At 43.2% G+C, this 21,321-nt stretch overlaps 1 protein-coding gene across 6 annotated transcripts in view; it reads left to right on the forward strand.

Moving 5' to 3' along the window:
- The window catches only part of LOC123999229 (transcriptional repressor p66-alpha-like), a 42,168-nt gene extending 21,236 nt beyond the window's left edge, over positions 1-20,932 (forward strand). Inside the window, exons 2-11 of one of the 6 annotated variants that reach the window (XM_046304788.1) lie at positions 5,008-5,321; positions 7,655-7,784; positions 8,011-8,142; positions 9,854-9,928; positions 13,259-13,393; positions 13,843-14,013; positions 14,217-14,484; positions 16,314-16,726; positions 17,321-17,546; positions 18,443-20,932. In XM_046304788.1, coding sequence (XP_046160744.1) covers positions 5,014-5,321; positions 7,655-7,784; positions 8,011-8,142; positions 9,854-9,928; positions 13,259-13,393; positions 13,843-14,013; positions 14,217-14,484; positions 16,314-16,726; positions 17,321-17,546; positions 18,443-18,582 — 1,998 coding nt within the window. In that variant the 5' untranslated portion in view covers positions 5,008-5,013 and the 3' untranslated portion in view covers positions 18,583-20,932. Of the gene's footprint in view, positions 1-5,007; positions 5,322-7,654; positions 7,785-8,010; positions 8,143-9,853; positions 9,929-13,258; positions 13,394-13,818; positions 14,014-14,216; positions 14,485-16,313; positions 16,727-17,320; positions 17,547-18,442 lie in introns of all 6 variants that reach the window. The other 5 variants (XM_046304782.1, XM_046304824.1, XM_046304806.1 and 2 more) reach the window with 5 other exon arrangements.
- Positions 20,933-21,321: the final 389 nt, after the last annotated feature.

The following is a 21,321-nucleotide window of genomic DNA, read 5'->3' on the forward strand; positions in this document are numbered from 1 at the left end:
CTACTTTGAAGCGAGGTAAAGATACCTCAAGATATGTAGTAAAACGTTCAGATTTCAAACAATTGAAATATGTTTTCAAAATGCGTACTGCCTCCAGCTCATTACAAAGTGGTGTGACGCGCTGAAGCCTGCCTACCGTTATATGCACTGGAATGGGAAGTGCACTTCAGTTGCCAGTTGAGAAATAAAGATAGTAGTTATTTTTTAAGGATGGCTATCAAAACTGTTTTTAATATCAGATTATATTTAGAATTGTTGGGCAATGATTGGGCTTATAAAACATATTACCTCAACTACCTCATACCCTTGCACATTGACTCAGTACCGGTAGTCCTTGTAAATAGCCTCATTATTTTGTGTTACTATTGATTTATTTTTTTTGTGTGCAAATTTGATATGTATTTTTTCTTGCTTTTTAACTCTGTTGTTGGAAAGGGCTCGTGAGTAACCATTTAATGGTGCACCTGTTGTTTTTGCCGAATGTGACAAGTACGAATTGATTTAAAAGCATGTTTCACTCCAGCAGCAACAGACGCTGTAGCAGCAGCTTTCACGTTGTCTGACAGATTTTTCGCTTAAGCTAGGGTCTGTATCTGTATGCTGTGCACGGGTGATAAATAAGAATAATAACGACTAATGAAAATACACACGCACCAATTTAATTCCACTAAATGATGCAAATTAACTCATACACCGATAAGCATGACCGGTCAAATGTATTTACATGGACTATTTTCATCAATGAATAGGCAAAAAAAAGCATTTTACAATGGGATATTTTTTTCTCCCAGCTTTTTTTTTTTTTTTTTTTTGTGGTTGGCAAAAGCTGGTTATTACCGGCTAATGGAAACACTGCTACACATGCAGTCAGAGCCAGCCTTTTGGGGGCCCTAAGTAGTGTTGTGCTAAGAGCGTCTGCTAAATGACTTAAATTTAAATGTAGTGTTGTCACGATACCAGAATTTTGACTTCGATACCAGGTTTAGTATTTAATAATCGATACCATCACAATACTTGATACAAAAACGGTACCGAAACAATATCACTGCAAAAAAAGGCCTATTAGCTAAAGTCACAGAATGGCACTTGATCCAGATAGAGAAACTCGGCCACTGCTCTGTTCAGTCGTTGGGCATCTTTTTGAGTTCAATATCATTACATCATAATTTTGTTATGGTAACATTTTTCAGAGACTGCCATGTATGCATGCATGAATGAATCAATTATGCAATCAATTTGATTGGTTAAAAACAACATAATGGCAATCATTTATTTGTTTGGGAAATCTCTATAGATAAACTGGGTAAATCAAGATTTACTGTAGCCTAGGCCTATCCACAGTACAGCACTGTTGGAGCTAGCAACACAAGCATTTAGCTACACCTGCAATAATGTCTGCTAAATGTGTGTATGACCAATACGATTTGATTTGAATCCATATTCAATAGGAGTCTGTGCATGCATTAAGTTATTGAGCTTGTTTTGGCTGATGACAAACAATCTGTTTCCCTTCCATTTGGGACTTATTTTCTTGTAGTGATCAAAAAACATTTGCATAGAAGTAGCTGCTTTTATAAAAATGTTTGCTGTCTCTTTAACCAGTAATGACATTAACAGAGCATAGGCAATAGATACTCTTTTGGAGAGACGTGAGAGAGACCAAATAAGTGAATGAATGCAGTTTTTGGTGGCACTCCTCTTTAAAATCAGCATATTTTTGTGTTCTGGTTTGCATATTATCACAAACAAAGTACTAGGGTAGTCAATTGATGTTAGCTTTCACTGTCAGCTAGCATAGCAAGGAAAGTTGAGCTACAAAGCTGGAAGTTACTGGTATCTTCTTGCATTGTAAAGTGTTCTAGCCTCAATGGACATTGTTTTGCGAACAGTTTCAACATTTCTACATGCCATGTTTTATTATTCAAGTTTGATAACTTCTGTGCAAAACATTTTAGCGGTCCCCCTCTTGACAGCGGAGTGTTTCTTTAGTGTTATAGTTAATTTCCTGCAATTCTACTCATTTTGCAATGGGCCATAGAGAACATTTTGCATTTTTAAAGCAAGTTGGCTACAATTCTACACATTTTGCCATGGGGTGGATATAATAAAAAATAAAAGAAATGTATAACTCATTTCCTGCAAGTCTACACATTTTGGAATAGGGTGGAGAGAAATGGTTTTTTAATGATATCTGAGTCATTAACCCACCTCCCGGGTTGGTAATTCGACCATGATTCCAAGTTTAGATTAAACATTAAACATGTTTAGCTGACATGGGCTAAATGAGTGACTGTCAATGACTGATGTAAAAAGAAAGACTGCTGATGCACAATAACATTTCAAAATTGCACCTTGTGTATTCTACTATTCTAACTCCCAACATTAAGTTTAGACCCCAACTAAGTTGGTGCTATTCTGTTTTTCTGAATGAGTCCGTATTGCTTCGGGGCGATCATTGGCAATCAGTGTTTTAAATGGTTGGATCTACACCAAAATAAAGTTACAATCTCACAGTTTCCATTCGAATTTATAGGCTACGTGGATTCCTATTGATGGTGATCGATTCGGTGATATAGATTTTTTTTTTTGTCCTTCAGTTGTCTGTGTAAAAGTTTCAGTGACCTTTTCGCTGGCAGACATTTGTGTTTTGGAATCCAGGCGACGCTGTCTCCCTCCCCAGTTGCAGGCGGCTGTGGCCTCTCCCGCTGCCAGTTGGTTTCTCCAGGGATTAAAACCACAGACCGGTTTAAACCAGTTCTCAGGGAAGTGCTTCATGTCTCCCATGGAATCTTGGGAAGGGTCATGTGGAGCTCTGCTCTGATGTCACAGTGGATGAAAAAGACCTTGAGTCAGCAGCTTTCTTTATCTGATGGGAGAAGTGTGTACAAGAGGTCGACTGATTATGATTTTTCAACGTCGATACCGATTATTGGAGGACCAAAAAAGTCGATACCGATTAATCAGCCGATTTTGTTTTGTTTTGTTAATGTTAATGTATTTGTAATCATGACAATTACAACAATACTGAATGAACACTTATTTGAACTTAATATAATACATCAATAAAATCAATTTGGCCTCAAGTAAATAATGAAACATGTTCAATTTGGTTTAAATAATGCAAAAACAAAGTGTTGGAGAAGAAAGTAAAAGTGCAATATGTGCTAACAGCAGGGTAGCCTAGTGGTTAGAGCGTTGGACTAGTAACCGATTGCAAGTTCAAATCCCCAAGCTGACATGGTACAAATCTGTCGTTCTGGCCCTGAACAGGCAGTTAACCCACTGTTCCTAGGCCGTCATTGAAAATAAGAATTTGTTCTTAAATGACTTGCCTAGTTAAATAAAGGTTAAAAAAATGTAAGAAAGCTAACGTTTCAGTTCCTTGCTCAGAACATGAGAACATATGAAAGCTGGTGGTTCCTTTTAACATGAGTCTTCAATATTCCCAGGTAAGAAGTTTTAGGTTGTAGTTATTATAGGACTATTTCCCTCTATACCATTTGTATTTAATTAACTGTTGACTATTGGATGTTCTTATAGTCACTTTAGTATTGCCAGTGTAACAGTATAGCTTCCGTCCCTCTCCTCGCTCCTCCCTGGGCTTGAACCAGCAACACAACGACAACAGCCACCACATCGAAGCAGCGTTACCCATGCAGAGCAAGGGAAACAACCACCCCAAGGCTCAGAGCCAGTAGCGCTCGCTAACTAGCCAGCCATTTCACTTCGGTTACACCAGCCTCTTCTCGGGAGTTGATAGGCTTGAAGTCATAAACAGCGCAATGCTTGATGCACAACGAAGAGCTGCTGGCAAAACGCACGAAAGTGCTGTTTGAATGAATGTTTACGCACCTGCTTCTGTGTACCACTGCTCAGTCAGATACTTAGATACTTGTATGCTCAGTCAGATTATATGCAACGCAGGACACGCTATGTAATATCATCAAACGTGTAGTTAACTAGTGATTATGATTGTTTTTTATAAGATAAGTTTAATGCTAGCTAACAACTTACCTTGGCTTACTGCATTCGCGTAACAGGCAGGCTCCTCGTGGAGTGCAACGAGAGAGAGGCAGGTCGTTATTGCGTTGGACTAGTTAACTGTAAGGTTGCAAGATTGGATCTCCCTCTGTCGTTCTGTCCCTTAACAAGGCAGGTAACCCACCGTTTCTAGGCTGTCATTGAATATAAGAATGTGTTCTTAACTGACTTGCCTAGTTAAATAAAGATTAAATAAAGGTGTAAAAAAAAAGGGCAAATCGGCGCCCAAAAATATCGATTTCCGATTGTTATGAAAACTTGAAATCGGCCCTAATTAAACGGCCATTCCGATTAATCGGTCGACCTCTAGTGTGTACACAGGTATACAGTGGCTGCCCCAATGATTGTTTAGAACCTCTATAAGGGGCGAGATGAGACAATTATATTTAAATGTCAGACCATTTGAAAGGAGATAAGAGTAGGTTTCCCTGTACCTCAACTCTAGTCCAGAACGCACACACTTTCGAGGTCACACTTTTGATTCTTGTTTCAATTCATAACCTGCATTTGTGTGTCTGAGATATTTGCATGTCTGTTTGAGTGATGCTTTATCTATGGTGTTGTGCGGTGTAATAGTTGTGGGTGAAGCTGGTGTTTGAGCTGAGTGGGTCTCCCTTCTACATCCTCTATTATGGTAATGAGGGGGGAATTGGGTCAGCATCTGGGGAACAGGCACTCAGAGACTGTGTTGCAGATAGGTCAGTCAGACAGAGAGCCCCCCCAGTACAGCTGGAGGAATTAATACCCAGCCTGCTACCACAGTCCACTGATATGGTGCCCTGGTGGGCATTTAGGTTTGATTTGTGCTGTTTTCATTGTTTGTATTGCAAGACCACACTCATTATCAGCCAGTGTTGAACTTTCAACTCATTTTGAGGCAGTGCGTCATTAAGAAAACTATGCTGTCCACAGACTATGACCTGTGTGTTTATCCATTTCTCTAACCCCCGCCTCTCTCTATCCCAGGCAGTGATGTCGGAGGAGGCGGTGCGTCAGACGCGCAGCCGGAAGCGGGCCCTGGAGAGGGATGTGGTTGCCCCTGGCAGCCCTGGATGGGAGCTGGACAGTAAGAAGGTAAAGCTGGAGAACTGTGACCTGCTACCTGCAGCAGATGGACCTATAGCTCTAGTGGCTGTGGGTGGAGGAGGAGATGTGGTGAGGACTGAGCAGACAGCCAAGGTGGCCAGCATGAGCATCCTGAAGACCGGTGAGGTTAAGGCTACCATCAAAGTGGAGGTGCAGACCGGGGACAGGCCTGTAGATATGAGCACATCCAAGAGGTGAAACAAACTGATTACACACACTGTGGTAGCCTACACTCTATCTAGCTGTAAATTTGAACCAGTCCTAACTGAACTGTGGTACCCTCAGACACCGTCTCTTTTTGTTAATAGTATTACCGTCACACCCTGGATTTACATTTCATTTTTGAATGTTGGTCTAAATTGTTATTTTTCCCATCTGGCCTGTGGTGCATATTTACAATATGATGGATTGTGTCTGAGTCTGTACAGGGTCTATTTAGGTGATTAGATTATTCTACTGCTTTGTTTTGACTGGAAAGGGACATTTGCTTGACAACTACTGTGTGTGTGTTTGAACTACTGTCTGCACTAGCTAGCGAGTGGGCTTCTCACACAGGAAGTGCATGTCTGTACTCCCTCGGTTCAGGGTGGCCTGCCCCCATTTTGAAAAGTTTGAGGCTCTGGCTGACTGCCTCTATTTTCTCCAGCACCTGAACTCTGCCTCACTTTACACAAAATGAAGGTCACAAACTGTCACAAACTGGTTCCAGCTGGCCGTTGCCATGGTTTCCACATTGGAGATTGGAAGGAGCAGTTGGGGGAAGGAGGGGCTGTTGTTGGGTGGGTGTGTCACATGACCAGGGCAGGGAAATGCCTGATGTCACGCATTCTCTTCACTCGGTAGAGTGATTAATATACACTAGAGGTGAGGGCAGTAGTGAGAAAGGAAGCTAGTCTCCAAGGAAGGACCTTTTATGTACTGCAGAAGTTTTCCCTTGTCACCTTTGCATCACCCTAAGCCTGTACTGCTAAAGTTTCAACGTTTTTTTTATTGAACTTGTAGTGTTTGCACTGTAGAGGAGATCCAGCATTTTGATCCAACTGTTTTCATAAACAGGGTGCGATGGCTAGAATAAGCATTGCATTCCACTCTCATTGAATTATAAATATATTTTAAACACTATTTTGGCCAGATAGACCTTATTAGACTAGCTAGAGAGAACTGTTGATGACGTTTCTGTCCAGTTTCATGAGTAGTGGTTTGAAGGAATGCACTTTTTTCTACCTGATACTTTGCTCCCCCACGAGTTTACTAATTCAGTGGAAGTCAATACTGCAGATTTTCAGAGAAGCAGTAGCTAGTAGAAAAAGAAGCAGTGAGGTTCTGGATCTTATGTAACCAGGTACGTGGCTTTTGTTTATGCGTGACTAATCAGCTTTCAGGGTGGAGGAGATCGCCTTTGTCACCACAGATAATAACCCTCACTTTGCCCATTGCCAGGGCTAAGAGTTTCTCCTGGTTTGGTCACTGTGTGTGTGTCTGGGGGGCCTCCCTATCCATCAGTTTACTCTTTGCCCAACGTGGGCCATTGCTTTACATGGCCCCTGAATAACCAGCTGTGGATGGTGTGATTGTGAATCATAGCTACTGTATTTCCCTCTGCCTCCCCTCTAAACTGAACCAGGCGTCAGCCCTGTTACCAAAGTAGGGACCTGGGATGTTTTGCACCAGCCAGGGAGACTGTGCCCTTGTTGAGTGCCCTACCTTCTGCACCGTAGCCCAAGACACACGGTCAGTAAATGAGTGAGTGAGAGTGTATACAATAGGCTGGGTCCTAGCCACATTCCCCTCTCCCCTCTCGCTTTCCTCTCCAATGTCTCCTGTAGGCCTCTGCTCTGCGACTCTGGTGTCAGCAGCTGGGAGGGGTGGGTCCCTGACATACCGGGCCTCAGGCACAGCTACTGTCCCTACCAAGAGTCACCAACCCCACCCACAGGTTACGAGCGGGACGCCTGCTGTGTCCGGGGGGGGGGAAGCATTCCATCGGCCTCTCTGTCACAGGCTCCACACTACATACCGCTGCTCCCCTTTGTCCTCCTCAGGCTGGAGGAAACAACAGCTAGCTACAGCCATGGAGGAAGCAATGAGGCCAGATGTAATCTCCCAGGCTGGGCCTACAACTTGGTCATAAACTCACTATTTTTGGCCCAAGTTTCTGACACTACCATACCAGTGAAAAGATATGAAGAGGAAGGCTCTTATTCAGACCGGGCTGTGAACAGAGCTTCCACTCCACTATGATGGGTCTATGAATCTCAGATCGACTTTGGTGTCTCAACAGTATCCACACACTCGTAGATCACTGAAAAGTTATCATTTAACGCCCTCTACTGGACGAATGCTGGTTCTGTCTGTTTGCATACTGGCCATTGTGGCCATCATTTGTAATATGATTAATGAGTGTTGTATGATCACGCACAAATGAATTTGCGTGAGGAAAGTGGGTTTGGCTTTCCATGTCTTATTTTTTTCCTACTAGTAAAGTCAAGTTTAGTTATTTCGTTTTCGTTTTTCTCTCTTCTCTCAGTGATGTAAAGAAAGAGAGGCAGCCCCTGTCACCAAACAATGATGTCATAGTGCTGTCAGACAACGAGCTGTCCATCCCCGTCGTGAACGGCCTGAACTACTACAGAAAGACAGACACTGACCTGCTCAGGGTACACACACACACACACACACACACACACACACACACACACACACACACACACACACACACACACACACACACACACACACACACACACACACACACACACACACACACACAGAGAGAACGACTCTTCTTTTTGTGCTACTCCCAATGTGTCTTCATCCATGATGGATGCAAATCAATTCTAATGTAATTGTGTGTATGATCCCCTGCTGTCTTCCCTTGTGTAGAAGAGCAGCCCAGATGAGAGGGAGTGCATCATCAAACAGTTGAAGGAGGAGCTGAGACTCCAGGAGGCCAAGCTGGTGCTGCTGAAGAAACTACGACACAGCCAGATCCAGAAGGAGAGCACTGTACAGAAGGCATCTAAACAAACACACACACGTACACACACTTACAGTGCATTCAGAAAGTATTCAGACCCCTGTACTTTTTCAAAATGTTCTTACGTTATAGCCTTATTCTAAAATGAATTACATTAATCCCTCATCAATCTACACTCAATACCGCATAATGACAAAGCCAGAATTGGTTTTTAGACATTTTTGCAAATGTATTAAATATATTTGAAAAAAATAATACCTTATTTACATTAGTATTCAGACGCTTTGCTATGAGACTTGTAGTTGAGCTTAGCTGCATCCTGTTTCCATTGATCATCCTTGAGATGTTTTTACAACTTGATTGGAGTCCACCTGTAGTAAATTCAATTGATTGGACATCATTTGGAAAGGCACACACCTGTCTATGTAAGGTCCCACAGTTCACAGTGCATGTCAGAGCAAAAACCAAACCATGAGGTTGAAGGAATTGTCCGTAGAGCTCCGAGACAGGATTGTGTCGAGGCACAGATCTGGGGAAGGGTACCAAAAATGTTCTACAGCATTGAAGGCCCGCAAGAACACAGTGGCCTCCATCATTCTTCAATGGAAGAAGTTTGGAACCACCATACTCTTCCTAAAACAGGCCGCCCGGCCAAACAGATCAATCGGGGGAGAAGGGCCTTGGCCAGGGAGGTGACCAAGCACCTGATGGGCACTCTGACAGAGCTCCAGAGTTCCTTTGTGGAGATGGGAGAACCTTCCAGAAGGACAACAATTTCTGCAGCACTCCACACATCAGGCATTTTATGGTGACCAGACCGAAGCCACTTCTGAGTAAAAGGCAAATGACAGCCCTCTTGGAGTTTGCAAAAAGGCACCTAAAGACAAAAGACAAAATACTCTGGTCTGATGAAACTTAGATTGAACTCTTTGGCCTGAATGCCAAGCGTCACGTATGGAGAACACCGTAGGGATGGTGCCAGGTTAAGCATGGTGGTGGCAGCATCATGCTGTGGGGATGTTTTTCAGTGGCAGGGGCTGGGTGACTAGTCAGGATTGAGACAAAGATGAAGGGAGCAAAGTACAGAGATTCTTGATGACAATCTGCTCAGGACCTCAGACTGGGGGCAAGGTTCACTTTCCAACAGGACAACGACCTTAAGCACACAGCCAAGACAACGCAGGAGTGACTTCGGGACAAGTCTCTGAATGTCCTTGAGTGGCCCAGCCAGAACCCGGACTTGAACCCGATTAAACATCTCTGGAGAGACCTGAAGATAGCTGTGCAGCAAACCCTCCCCATCTATCCTGACAATGCTTGAGAGGATCTGCAGAGAAGAATGGGAGAAACTCCCCAAATACAGGTGTGCCAAGCTTGTGTGTCATACCCAAGAAGACTTGAGGCTGTAATTGCTGCCAAAAGTGTTTCAACAAAGTACTGAGTAAAGGGTCTGTATACTTATGTAAATATTATATTTCAGTTTGTTTTATTTTAGAAATGTGCAAAAATGTCTAAACCTGTTTTCACTTTGTCATTATGGGGTATTGTGTGTAGATTGATGAGGGAAGAAAAACTATTTAATCAATTTTAGAATTGGGCTGTAACGTAACAAAAAGTGAAAAAGGTCTAGGGGTCTGAATAATTTCCAAATGCTCTATGCACGCGCACAGACGCACATGCACAAAGCTTGCCATCAATTGTCTGGTCTCACTCACTCTCTCTCTCTCTCTCTCTCCCTCTGTTCTCCAGCCAACCTCTGGCTCTGTGGCTACTCCTCCACCGCTGGTCAGAGGCAGCATCGCATCAGGCAAAGGACCACTACAGGTACAGACAGCTACTGCTCACCGCTACTATACAAGTCATTACATTACTGCTATTATCAGAATCACCTTTAAAAAATATGTTTTATACATATACCCAGAATTTGCCTTAGTGTGGTGCTGCCAGCAATAGACAATATACAAACAGAATAGAGACACGAGTCTACTTGGACATCATACACAATATCCACCTCAATGGACATTTACCATGTCCTCCACCCAATTGACATTTATTATGCTGAATAGCCACCACTAGTCACACCACTGCTACCCCTGTCTCCCTCCTGGACTTCCTACCCATCCCCCCTCCCACTTCTCCCCCTATAGATATTCCCACTCCCCTCAACTGACATTTTCACTGCCCCCACCCCAATGGTAATTTATCATGTTAGTTGTAAATATGTATGTTATTATTAATTTTACTGTTTCATTCACTTCCCTTTGACCTGCACTGTTGGAGCTTGAAGCTTAAGATTTTCATTCACATCTGCAACCCTGTTCATGTGACTAATAAACTCTCTCTCTAAACATAACTCTGGAGTATAGGCTGATTACAGTCGGAATATAGAATTTACAGAAGGGATATATCTATCTATAAACTGTGTGGTTCGAGCTTGAATGCTGATTGGCTGGAAGCCATCGTATATCAGACAGTATACCACGGGTATGACAAAACATGTATTTTTACTGCCCTAATTACATTGGTAACCAGTTTATAATAGCAATAAGGCATCACGGGGGTTTGTGGTATATGGCCAATATTCCACGGCTAAGGGTTGTGCATAAGAACAGCTCTTAGGCGTGGCATATTGGCCATATACCACACTCCCTCATGCCTTATTGCTTTAATAAGCAAAGGGAGGGATGTACAGCACATTCACACTCCTTGTAATTGTATATCAGTGTATCCATTCAACCACTAAGCACATTTAGTGTGTCTGTTCAACCATGCTGTCAGAAGTAATCACTTGCATCTTGCTGGGACACAACAGCTGATGTGACATGGCTCTGTTTTGCCTCTACCCGATATGTCTTTACAGAACGATTGATTGAATATGATGTGAAAGGGACTGGCCACTTGCCAGCAAATGTCAACAGTAATCATGTGGTATCATCACAAGATGCTTTCATGGTCAAATCTAATTTCCATTAAATCATGATTTACCAAAGTCTGAATTACATGTGGATCTTGCGTTAGGAGTCAACCCTCATAGTATGGGTTGATCATGTGGTCACTTGAATAATGTTTACATACTGTTTTACCCATTTAATCTATGTATATATGTTATTCTCTCTCTCTATATATATGTAGTAGTATAGTAGTAGTATATGCCATTTAGCAGACGCTTTTATCCAAAGCGACTTACAGTCATGTGTGCATACATTCTACGTATGGGTGGTCCCGGGAATCGAACCCACTACCCTGGCGTTACAAGCGCCATGCTCTACCAACTGAGCTACAGAAGGACCATATATATATATATACTATCCTACATATTCTTCAGAGACTGCATTCTCTATCAATATACTGTCCATAATGCTTATGCATCCTATCCTATCTATATATACAGTACCAGTCAAAGGTTTGGCACACCGACTCATTCCAGGGTTTTCCTTTATTGTTACTATGTTCTACATTGTAGAATAATAGTGAAGACATCAAAACTATGAAATAACACATGGAATCATGTAGTAACCAAAAAAGTGTTAAACAAATGAAAATATATTTGAGATTCTTCAAAGTAGCCAACCTTTGCCTTGATGACAGCTTTGCACACTCTTGGCATTCTCTCAACCAGCTTCATGAGGTAGGCACCTTGAATGCATTTGAATTTACAGTCTTGTTAAGTTAATTTGTGCAATTTCTTTCCTCAATGCGTTTTGAGCCAATTAGTTCTGTTGTGACAAGGTAGGGGTGGTATAAGGAAGATTTAGTAAAATACCAAGTCCACGTTATGGCAAGAACACCTCAAATAAGCAAAGCCAAATGACAGTCCATCATTACTTTAAGACATGAAGGCCAGTCAATCTGGAAAATTAAGAACTTTGAAAGTTTCTCCAAGTGCAGTCACGAAAACCGTCAAGTGCTATGATGAAACTGGCGCTCTTGAGGACCGCCACAGGAAAGGAAGAACCAGAGTTACCTCTGCAGAGTTCATTAGAGTTGTCAGCCTCAGAAATTGCAGCCCAAATAAATGCTTCAGAGTTCAAGTTACAGACACATCTCAACATCAACTGCTCAGAGGAGACTCCGTGAATCAGGCCTTCAAGGTCGGATTTCTGCAAAGAAACCACTACTAAAGGTCACCAATAATAATAAGAGACTTGATTGGGCCAAGAAACACAAGCGATGGACATTAGATGGGTGGAAATCTGTCCTTTGGTCTGATGAGTCCAAATTGGAGATTTTTGGTTCCAACCACCGTTTCTTTGTGAGATGCAGAGTAGGTGAACGGATGATCTCCATGTGTGGTTCCCACCGTGAAGCATGGAGGTGGTGTGATGGAGTGGGGGTACTTTGCTGGTGACCCTGTCTGTGATTTATTTAGAATTTAAGGCACATTTAACCAGCATGGCTACAACAGCATTCTGCAGTGATACGCCATCCCATCTGGTTTGGACTTAGTGGGGGACTATCATTTGTTTTTCAACAGGACAAACACCTCCAGGCTGTGTAAGGGCTGTTTGACCAAGAAGGAGAGTGATTGAGTGCTGTATCAGATGACCTGGCCTCCACAATCACCTGACCTCAACCCAATTGGGATGAGTAGGACTGCAGAGTGAAGGAAAAGCAGCCAACAAGTGCTCAGCATATGTGGGAACACCTTCAAGACTGTTGGAAAAGCATTCCAGTTGAAGCTAGTTGAGAGAATGCCAAGAATGTGCAAAGGGTGGCTACTTTGAATAATCTAAAATATAACATATTTTGATTGAGAAACATGTTTTTGTTACTACACGATTCCATGTGTTATTTCATAATTTTGATGTCACTTATTCTACAATGTAAAAATAAAGAAAAACCCTTGAATAAGTTTGTGTGTCCAAACTTTGACTGGTAGTGTATGTATACACACACACGCACACACTTTGGACTCCGATATTGCGCGTCCTAATATTTATTAATTCCATTCTTTTACTTTTACATTTACATTTACATTTAAGTCATTTAGCAGACGCTCTCTTTCAGATTGTATTGTTCGATATTTCTGCACAGTTGGAGCTAGGAGCACAAGCATATCGCTTCACCCGCAATTACATCTGCTAAATGTTTGTGTATGCGATGAATAAGATTTGGTTGTGTAAAGTTTAAACCCTGGTGTCGTTTTGTGTCCAGGTGTCGTCAGGCCGTAGCTCAGGCATAGTGATCCCTCCTCCATTAGTCCGGGGTGGGCAGCACGTCCCGTCCAAACTGAACTCTCAGACTGTCATGCCACCCCTCGTCAGAGGGGCACAGGTAATTTATACTCTGGTGATTACTGTTTAACTTATTTTATTGTTGTCCTGTGCAATGTGACTTATTAATATGAATTCGACATCCGTGTATTTTTTCATATGTTTTTCTGCTACTTTCATGCTGTAAAACACGTTCCTTGGCAGTGAACTCTCTCTAAGTAATAGACTAAATGCACAATACTAGTTGGTTCTACACGCAGTGTGCTTGTCAGTCTATTCCAGTAAATTAATTTGACAGTGATATGATATTGACATATTTTCTCTCAATGTCCTTTCAATTCAATGGGCTTTGGGCAGTGAGAAGATGCAAAACAATATCAACTAAAAACAACTAGAAATTAACAGTAAACATTACACTCTCTCTGTCCCTGTCCCTGTGTGTGACTCCACTTCCCCCTTCTCCTCTCCTTATTTCCTACCGTGTGTGTGTAACATTGTCAGCCCATTGCGGTGTCTCCCCAGCAGATCGCGTCCTTGCGGCAGCAGCAGCACTCTGGGTCGGCCCCCCCTCCCCTGCTGCTGGCCCCCAGGGCCTCGGTCCCCAACGTCCAGGTGCAGGGTCAGAGGGTCATCCAGCAGGGCCTTATCAGGGTGGCCAATGTCCCCAACACCAACGTCCTGGTCAACATACCACAGGTCAGAACACACTCTATCACCCAGGTCAGTCAGAAACATTACTACATTATTGCCAGGTCACCAGTGTACTGGCCAGCATCTTACATTAAGTCCTCTTCCAAAACGAACATTTCAGAAATGCATCCCCACAGTGTTGGACTCCCAACAGCACTATTTCTTCATCTAATTTCAACCTGACTAGTGAGCGTGTCTCTGTTTCCCAGGGCTCTCAGAAGGGCTCATCTGTGACGTCTCAGGCCGCGATGGGCAGTGGCGTGTCCACGGTCCAGGCCAACGAGTCCCCGGCTGCTCGCCAGGCGGCCGCCAAGCTGGCGTTGCGTAAGCAGCTGGAGAAGACACTGCTGGAGATCCCTCCTCCCAAACCTCCCTCGCCCGAGCGCAACTTCCTGCCGTCAGCAGCCAACAACGAGTTCATCTACCTGATGGGCCTGGAGGAGGTGGTGCAGAACCTGCTGGACACACTGGGACGGGGTGGGTTTATACTTTAATCAAACATATTGATTCCTTGCGTCAGCACAAGGTCTTATGGTGGCAGTAGTAGTCTTAGCTAAACTCTTACAGTGAGTTGTTTGTTGGCTGCCATGGGTTCTTTTCATTCTAGCACCTTGCTCTATTTGAAAAGTTAATTTATTTTTATTTTTTATTTAACCAGGTAGGCTAGTTGAGAACAAGTTCTCATTTACAACTGCGACCTGGCCAAGATAAAGCATAGCAGTGTGAACAGACAACAGAGTTACACATGGAGTAAACAATAAACAAGTCAACACAGTAGAGAAGGAAAAAAAGTCTATAAACATTGTGTGCAAAAGGCATGAGGAGGTAGGCAAATAATTACAATTTTGCAGATTAACACTGGAGTGATAAATGATCAGATGGTCATGTGCATGTAGAGATACTGGTGTGCAAAAGAGCAGAAAAGTAAATAAATATAAACAGTATGGGGATGAGGTAGGTAAATTGAGTGGGCTATTTACCGATGGGCTATGTACAGCTGCAGCGATCGGTTAGCTGCTCAGATGTTTAAAGTTGGTGAGGAAGATAAAAGTCTCCAACTTCAGAGATTTTTGCAATTCGTTCCAGTCACAGGCAACAGAGAACTGGAATGAAAGGCGGCCAAATGAGGTGTTGGCTTTAGGGATGATCAGTGAGATACACCTGCTGGAGCGCGTGCTACGGGTGGGTGTTGCCATCGTGACTAGTGAACTGACATAAGGCGGAGCTTTACCTAGCATGGACTTGTAGATGACCTGGAACCAGTTGGTCTGGCGACGAATACGTAGCGAGGGCCAGCCGACTAGAGCATACAGGTCGCAGTATAAGGTGCTTTAGTAACAAAACGGATGGCACTGTGATAAACTGCATCCAGTCTGCTGAGTAGAGTATTGGAAGCTATTTTGTAGATGACATCGCCGAAGTCGAGGATCGGTAAGATAGTTAGTTTTACTAGGGTAAGTTTGGCGGCGTGAGTGAAGGAGGCTTTGTTGCGGAATAGAAAGCCGACTCTAGATTTGATTTTGTATTTGAGATGTTTGATATGAGTCTGGAAGGAGAGCTTACAGTCTAGCCAGACACCTAGGTACTTATAGATGTCCACATATTCTAGGTCGGAACCATCCAGGGTGGTGATGCTAGTCGGGCGTGCGGGTGCAGGCAGCGAACGGTTGAAAAGCATGCATTTGGTTTTACTAGCGTTTAAGAGCAGTTGGAGGCCACGGAAGGAGTGTTGTATGGCATTGAAGCTTGTTTGGAGGTTAGATAGCACAGTGTCCAAGGAAGGGCCAGAAGTATACAGAATGGTGTCGTCTGCGTAGAGGTGGATCAGTGAATCGCCCGCAGCAAGAGCAACATCATTGATATATTCAGAAAAAAAAAGTTGGCCCGAGAATTGAACCCTGTGGCACCCCCATAGACTGCCAGAGGACCGGACAACATGCCCTCCGATTTGACACACTGAACTCTGTCTGCAAAGTAGTTGGTGAACCAGGCAAGGCAGTCGTTAGAAAAACCGAGGCTACTGAGTCTGCCGATGAGAATATGGTGATTGACCAGGTCAATGAAGATGGCTGCACAGTACTGTCTTTTATCGATGGCGGTTATGATATCGTTTAGTACCTTGAGCGTGGCTGAGGTGCACCCGTGACCAGCTCGAAAATCCGATTGCACAGCGGAGAAGGTACGTTGGGATTCGAGATGGTCTGTGATTTGTTTGTTGACTTGGCTTTCCTTAGATAGGCAGGGCAGGATGGATATAGGCCTAAGGTACATAATACTGACATGTCATTTTTTGGTATTTCACTCAGGCAAGAAACAGGGTCAGTCAGTGGCCCCGGTGACCCCCATCCCCATGGAGCCGCACACCTGCGCCCAGTGCAAGACCGATTTCACGTCGTGCTGGCGCTCTGAGAAGAGCGGCCCCGTCCTGTGCGACCAGTGCATGTCGTCCAACCTCAAGAAGGCCCTAAAGGCGCAGCACACCAACCGTCTGAAGGCGGCTTTCGTCAAGGCCCTGCAGCAGGAGCAGGAAGTAGAGCAGCGGATCCTCCAGCAGGCCGCCTCCCCAGTCTCCAAAATGCCCTCTTCTTCCTCAAGGATGAAGAGTGAGCAGCAGCAGCATATGCTGGTGTCTCAACAGTACAAGCAGGCGAGAGCCCAGCTCCAGCTCCAGCAGCATAGAGGCACGCCTATGGCCCGCCACCACTCCTCCATCAAGCAGGTCAGCAGTGGGACACAATACAAATGCTACACACCAGTGGTGTAAAAATATGTTCAAGTACTACTTAAGTAGTTTTTTGGGGCATTTGTACTTCACTATTTCTAACAACTTTTACTTCACTACATAAAAAAAAAAAGTACGTACTTTTTACAACTTACATTTTCCCTTCAACCAAAAAGTACTCGTAACATTTTAAATGCTTAGCAGGAAAGTAAAATTTCCTAATTCACACACTTATCAAGAGAACATCAGCAGTCATCCCTACTGCCTCTGATCACTAAACACACATGCTTAATTTGCAATGATGTTTGAGTGTTGAAGTCTACCCCTGGTTATCCGTAAATAAAAAAACAAGAAAATGGCACCATCTGGTTTGCCTAATTTAAGAAATTTGAAATGATTATACTTTTACTTTTTATAATTAAGTATATTTAAAAACAAATACTTTTACTCTCACTACTAACTCATAAGGAAGGGGAAGCTTGTCTGGTGTACATTTTTTGATTCCTGGAAGAAGAAAAAAAGTGGCATACTTTTTGAGTCTATGAACACATTGGTTAATTACTAACGTTCCTGTTTTCTCCCTTCTCTCAGAGCTCTGGTCAGATGTCCCGTAGTGTGCAGCAGGTGGTAGGGTCTCGCGGTGTCACTCACTCGTTCTCCACGTCCTCTCAGCAGCTGCAGAACGCTGTGACCGCAGCCTCGCTGGTCAGCAGGCCAGGTAAGCATGCCATGCGCCCGGTGCAGGGGACAAAGGGCAGCAGCAGTAACTCCTCGGCCAACCCCAACGCCTGGAGGAAGCAGACCACCGGGAACTCAGGTAGATTAACCTCTACAGAACAGAGACAAGCCTGTCCTCACCTCCTTTCTCTCTGCATCTGTTCTCTTCTCTCGCCATTCTCTCCCTACCTAGTGACCTGGAATGCATCCTGGTGTCACTAAAGGTTGTGGAAGGTTTGTTTTTACTTCAATGTGGTGACAGTCAGTCTGATATGATTAGCAAGCTGTCCCCCTTTCTCTCTCTCCTTGCCTTTCCTGTGTTATTAACAGGTGGTGGGTTAGATTCATTGTTAGAATGTAGAATTGTTTCATTCATCGGGGCCTTCTACAGGTTGGGTGGTAGTCAGCCTAGCAGTTAAAAGCCTTAGGCCAGAAACTGAAAGATCCCTAGTTCTAATCCCAGAGCTGATTAGTTGAAAAACCTGTGCCCTTGAGCAAGGCACTTAACCCTAATTGGTTTTGTAAGTTGCTCTGGTTAAGTGACTAAAATGTAATTGTGTCCTTTTATTCTGCTATGGCTGTATAGCCTGCAGACAGGCTAACTGGATGGTGCAGGGTCTGGCTGTATAGCCTGCAGACAGGCTAACTGGATGGTGCAGGGTCTGGCTGTATAGCCTGCAGACAGGCTAAATGGATGGTGCAGGGTCTGGCTGTATAGCCTGCAGACAGGCTAACTGGATGGTGCAGGGTCTGGCTGTATAGCCTGCAGACAGGCTAACTGGATGGTGCAGGGTCTGGCTGTATAGCCTGCAGACAGGCTAACTGCATGGTGCAGGGTCTGGCTGTATAGCCTGCAGACAGGCTAACTGGATGGTGCAGGGTCTGGCTGTATAGCCTGCAGACAGGCTAACTGGATGGTACAGGGTGTTTGAGATATCTGCTTTTTGGGCTTGGTTCCTGTCCTGTATACTCACTGCTGTTGTTGTCTTCCTTCAGGTGTGACCATGGGCTATGTGAACCCCAGCCTGTCTGTCCACAAGACCACCACCTCAGCCAACCTGGAGCGCCAGAGAGAGTACCTCCTGGACATGATTCCCTCCCGCTCCATCTCCCAGACAGCCAACACATGGAAATAACACCACCACTTATTATCAATCTTAATAATAGTCATTCTCATGATTAACCTAACAATGGAATCATCTTGGGAAAACAACACCAGATGATTTACTCTGGAGTTATGAAATAAAAACAATTCCCACCATCTTCCTCTGATGTCCGGAGTCTTCAGTTCCATTGTGGATTACTGGTGTTACTGGGACAGTACAGGGCTCTGAGATACGCTACATCCCATGGGTCAAAGGGGTTGCATGGACTTCATCTCTCTCAAACAGTTTTGGTGCCCATCTGCCCTGTCCTCCATGGTCAGTTCTGATCTTCACACATTCACACTGAGAGGGATGGATGTCCCAGGCCAGAAGTATCTTTGGCTCTGCAGGTGATAGGACAGTTAACCCCCCCCTACCTGGAAGAGCCAGGACCGGGTCTCTCTCTGGCCTCACTGACTGACTGACTGAGACGAGAGGACCATCCACGGAATATGAAAATGGCTTCAGCTTTGCAAAAACAAAACAATAAAAAGACTTGGGGGGGGGGATCTAAACATCTATACATATAGACTGCTTATTTTGAGTCGACAGTGGTGCAGAACTGAGGAGAAGCCTACAGTGTGTCTGGTTATTTTGTATGGTTGAATGTTAGATTCATTTTATTTTTTTCTGTAAATCATATCCTGTGTCGAGATTGTACTATTTTGGAACTGGACTCATGGAGGTCTGTGTTTGAAAGGTAACATTACTCTTGAGGTGGTTTTACATCTGATAGTTTAGTGTAAACATTTTTTTTAAACTTGTTTTCTAAGCTGAAAAAAACATGAAGTAACTGACTTAATACTGCATGTACAAACACAGAACATATTGTGGGAGGACTATTCTTGAATAGTTTTGAAAAAATGTTACCTTCCAAAGAAATTGTTGCACCCAAATGGATCCCTTCTTTCTTCTGTTCTAACCCTCTGCGTTAAAATAAAGACTGGATGTGCTTGTTTTCCTGAAATGCAAGAGAGGGGGAAGGGACGTGATCTTATGAAATAATTTTGCTTTTAGTCATCGGTTGTGGTGCATTACTTTTCTTCTAGGCAAATGCCGTCTCTGGGTGTAGTTGTAGGGTCATTAGTTAAGATATTGTTTACGCCCTCAGTTCCAATGGATCTCTACTCTAGATTACATGTGTCCAGCGGTTTCTACACGCCCACTCATTGATCTAAAAGGCTGGACAGCTTTCAGAATGTAGTTATGTGAAAACCTAGCAACATTATACTTTTAGTATTTTATTTTACAAAGGTGAGTGTATGAGTTGTCACATCCCTTAATTAGTTAGCTAGTCCATCTGGTGGAAAAGCCAGCGGTATTTTACTTTTTATAGGTGGTGCAATACAGGGCGAGAAGCTGTTGAAAAATGCACCATGCTTACAAAGCTCCCTCAGAAGAAATAAGAAGTGTCAGTATATGAGGGCTTGATGTGGTTACGCTTCTGTATCAAAACATGCTTCAGAACTACACCACAGTTCAGTGGCCTAGTAGAAATTCATCAAATGATCAAACAATGCTACAATTTAGGTTGTATCTCAATGTCTTGTGCAGCCACATTCATGTTTCATTTTTTTCCTATAAAATGTCCATGCTTTCTCCTGATATGTTTTGATAGCAGTGTGTGTGTCCTTAGACAATACAGTCTTAATTAATTAATACATTTTCATATGAACACTGTTTTCTGTAACCTGACCACCTATTATCATAATTTTGTCACCTTGTTTTTTCATAGCTGCCCCTAGATCAGATTTCAGATGGATTCATTTGCTTGCATCTCGAATAACACCACATTCTCCATATAGTGAACGACTTAAAGAGCTGTGAGTAAAAAGTGGTCAACTATATAGGGTGTAATTTGGGATTTGCCTGTTTTGTCAATCTCTTGTAGCCCTGCTCTCAGAAACATGATGGCTGATGGTGATTGTCTTGGCCAGTGTTCCAGGGGTTATAGCTAGAACGGCTACAGCTTATTTGTCAAATTGGCCAAAAATGACTTCATAGCAGGTTAGGAGAATTAGGTTAAGGTTAGGAAAAGGATTAGGGTTCGTGAAAATACAAACTTTCGATGTCAATTTCACATAAGCTGTATCCATCTAGCAATGACCTGTTCCAGGCTGCTAGTGCAGCAGCCACTACTGTGCTGTCCTGAATACTGCCTGCTGCAGTTCCACAACCAAACACCATTCCGTTTTTACCAGGGGTGCTAGTACTGTTTAGACTAAAGCATAGTACCTAACCCTGAAAACTTGTATTTTTTCTTTCTTTACAAGAAATGCTTCTATTTGTTTTTGATTGTTTTTTTCCTGTCAAGTAATAATAAAAAATAATTTTAAGCCCATTTTTATTCTGGGGATTGTGTATTGTTAAAGTATGTAATATTGACTTGAATGACTTGCTGACTTTTGAAATGTTCACATTTTTTGTATTGGATTGCACCTTGTAGTTTATATCATGATCAGGCTTATTGGCCTGACCTTTCAAATCCATATGTCACAAGGGATTAAGTATTTATTGCACTCAAATGCATCATCAATTGAAGTTGCCCAAGATTGATCAGATGTTTCAGTCTAAAATTCAAACGATGGGCCTATATGGAAAAAGCTGTAACATTAAAATGACAGTTCTCTCAATGCTTATATTTTGGCAATCCGCGTAGGTGCATCAGCACGGCATGAATTAGAATTCAGCAGAATTGTCAGTTTCCCATCAAAAGGAAGACTGCATAGG

The sequence above is a fragment of the Oncorhynchus gorbuscha genome, linkage group LG02 (genome assembly GCF_021184085.1).
Source record: "Oncorhynchus gorbuscha isolate QuinsamMale2020 ecotype Even-year linkage group LG02, OgorEven_v1.0, whole genome shotgun sequence".
NCBI lineage: Eukaryota > Metazoa > Chordata > Actinopteri > Salmoniformes > Salmonidae > Oncorhynchus > Oncorhynchus gorbuscha.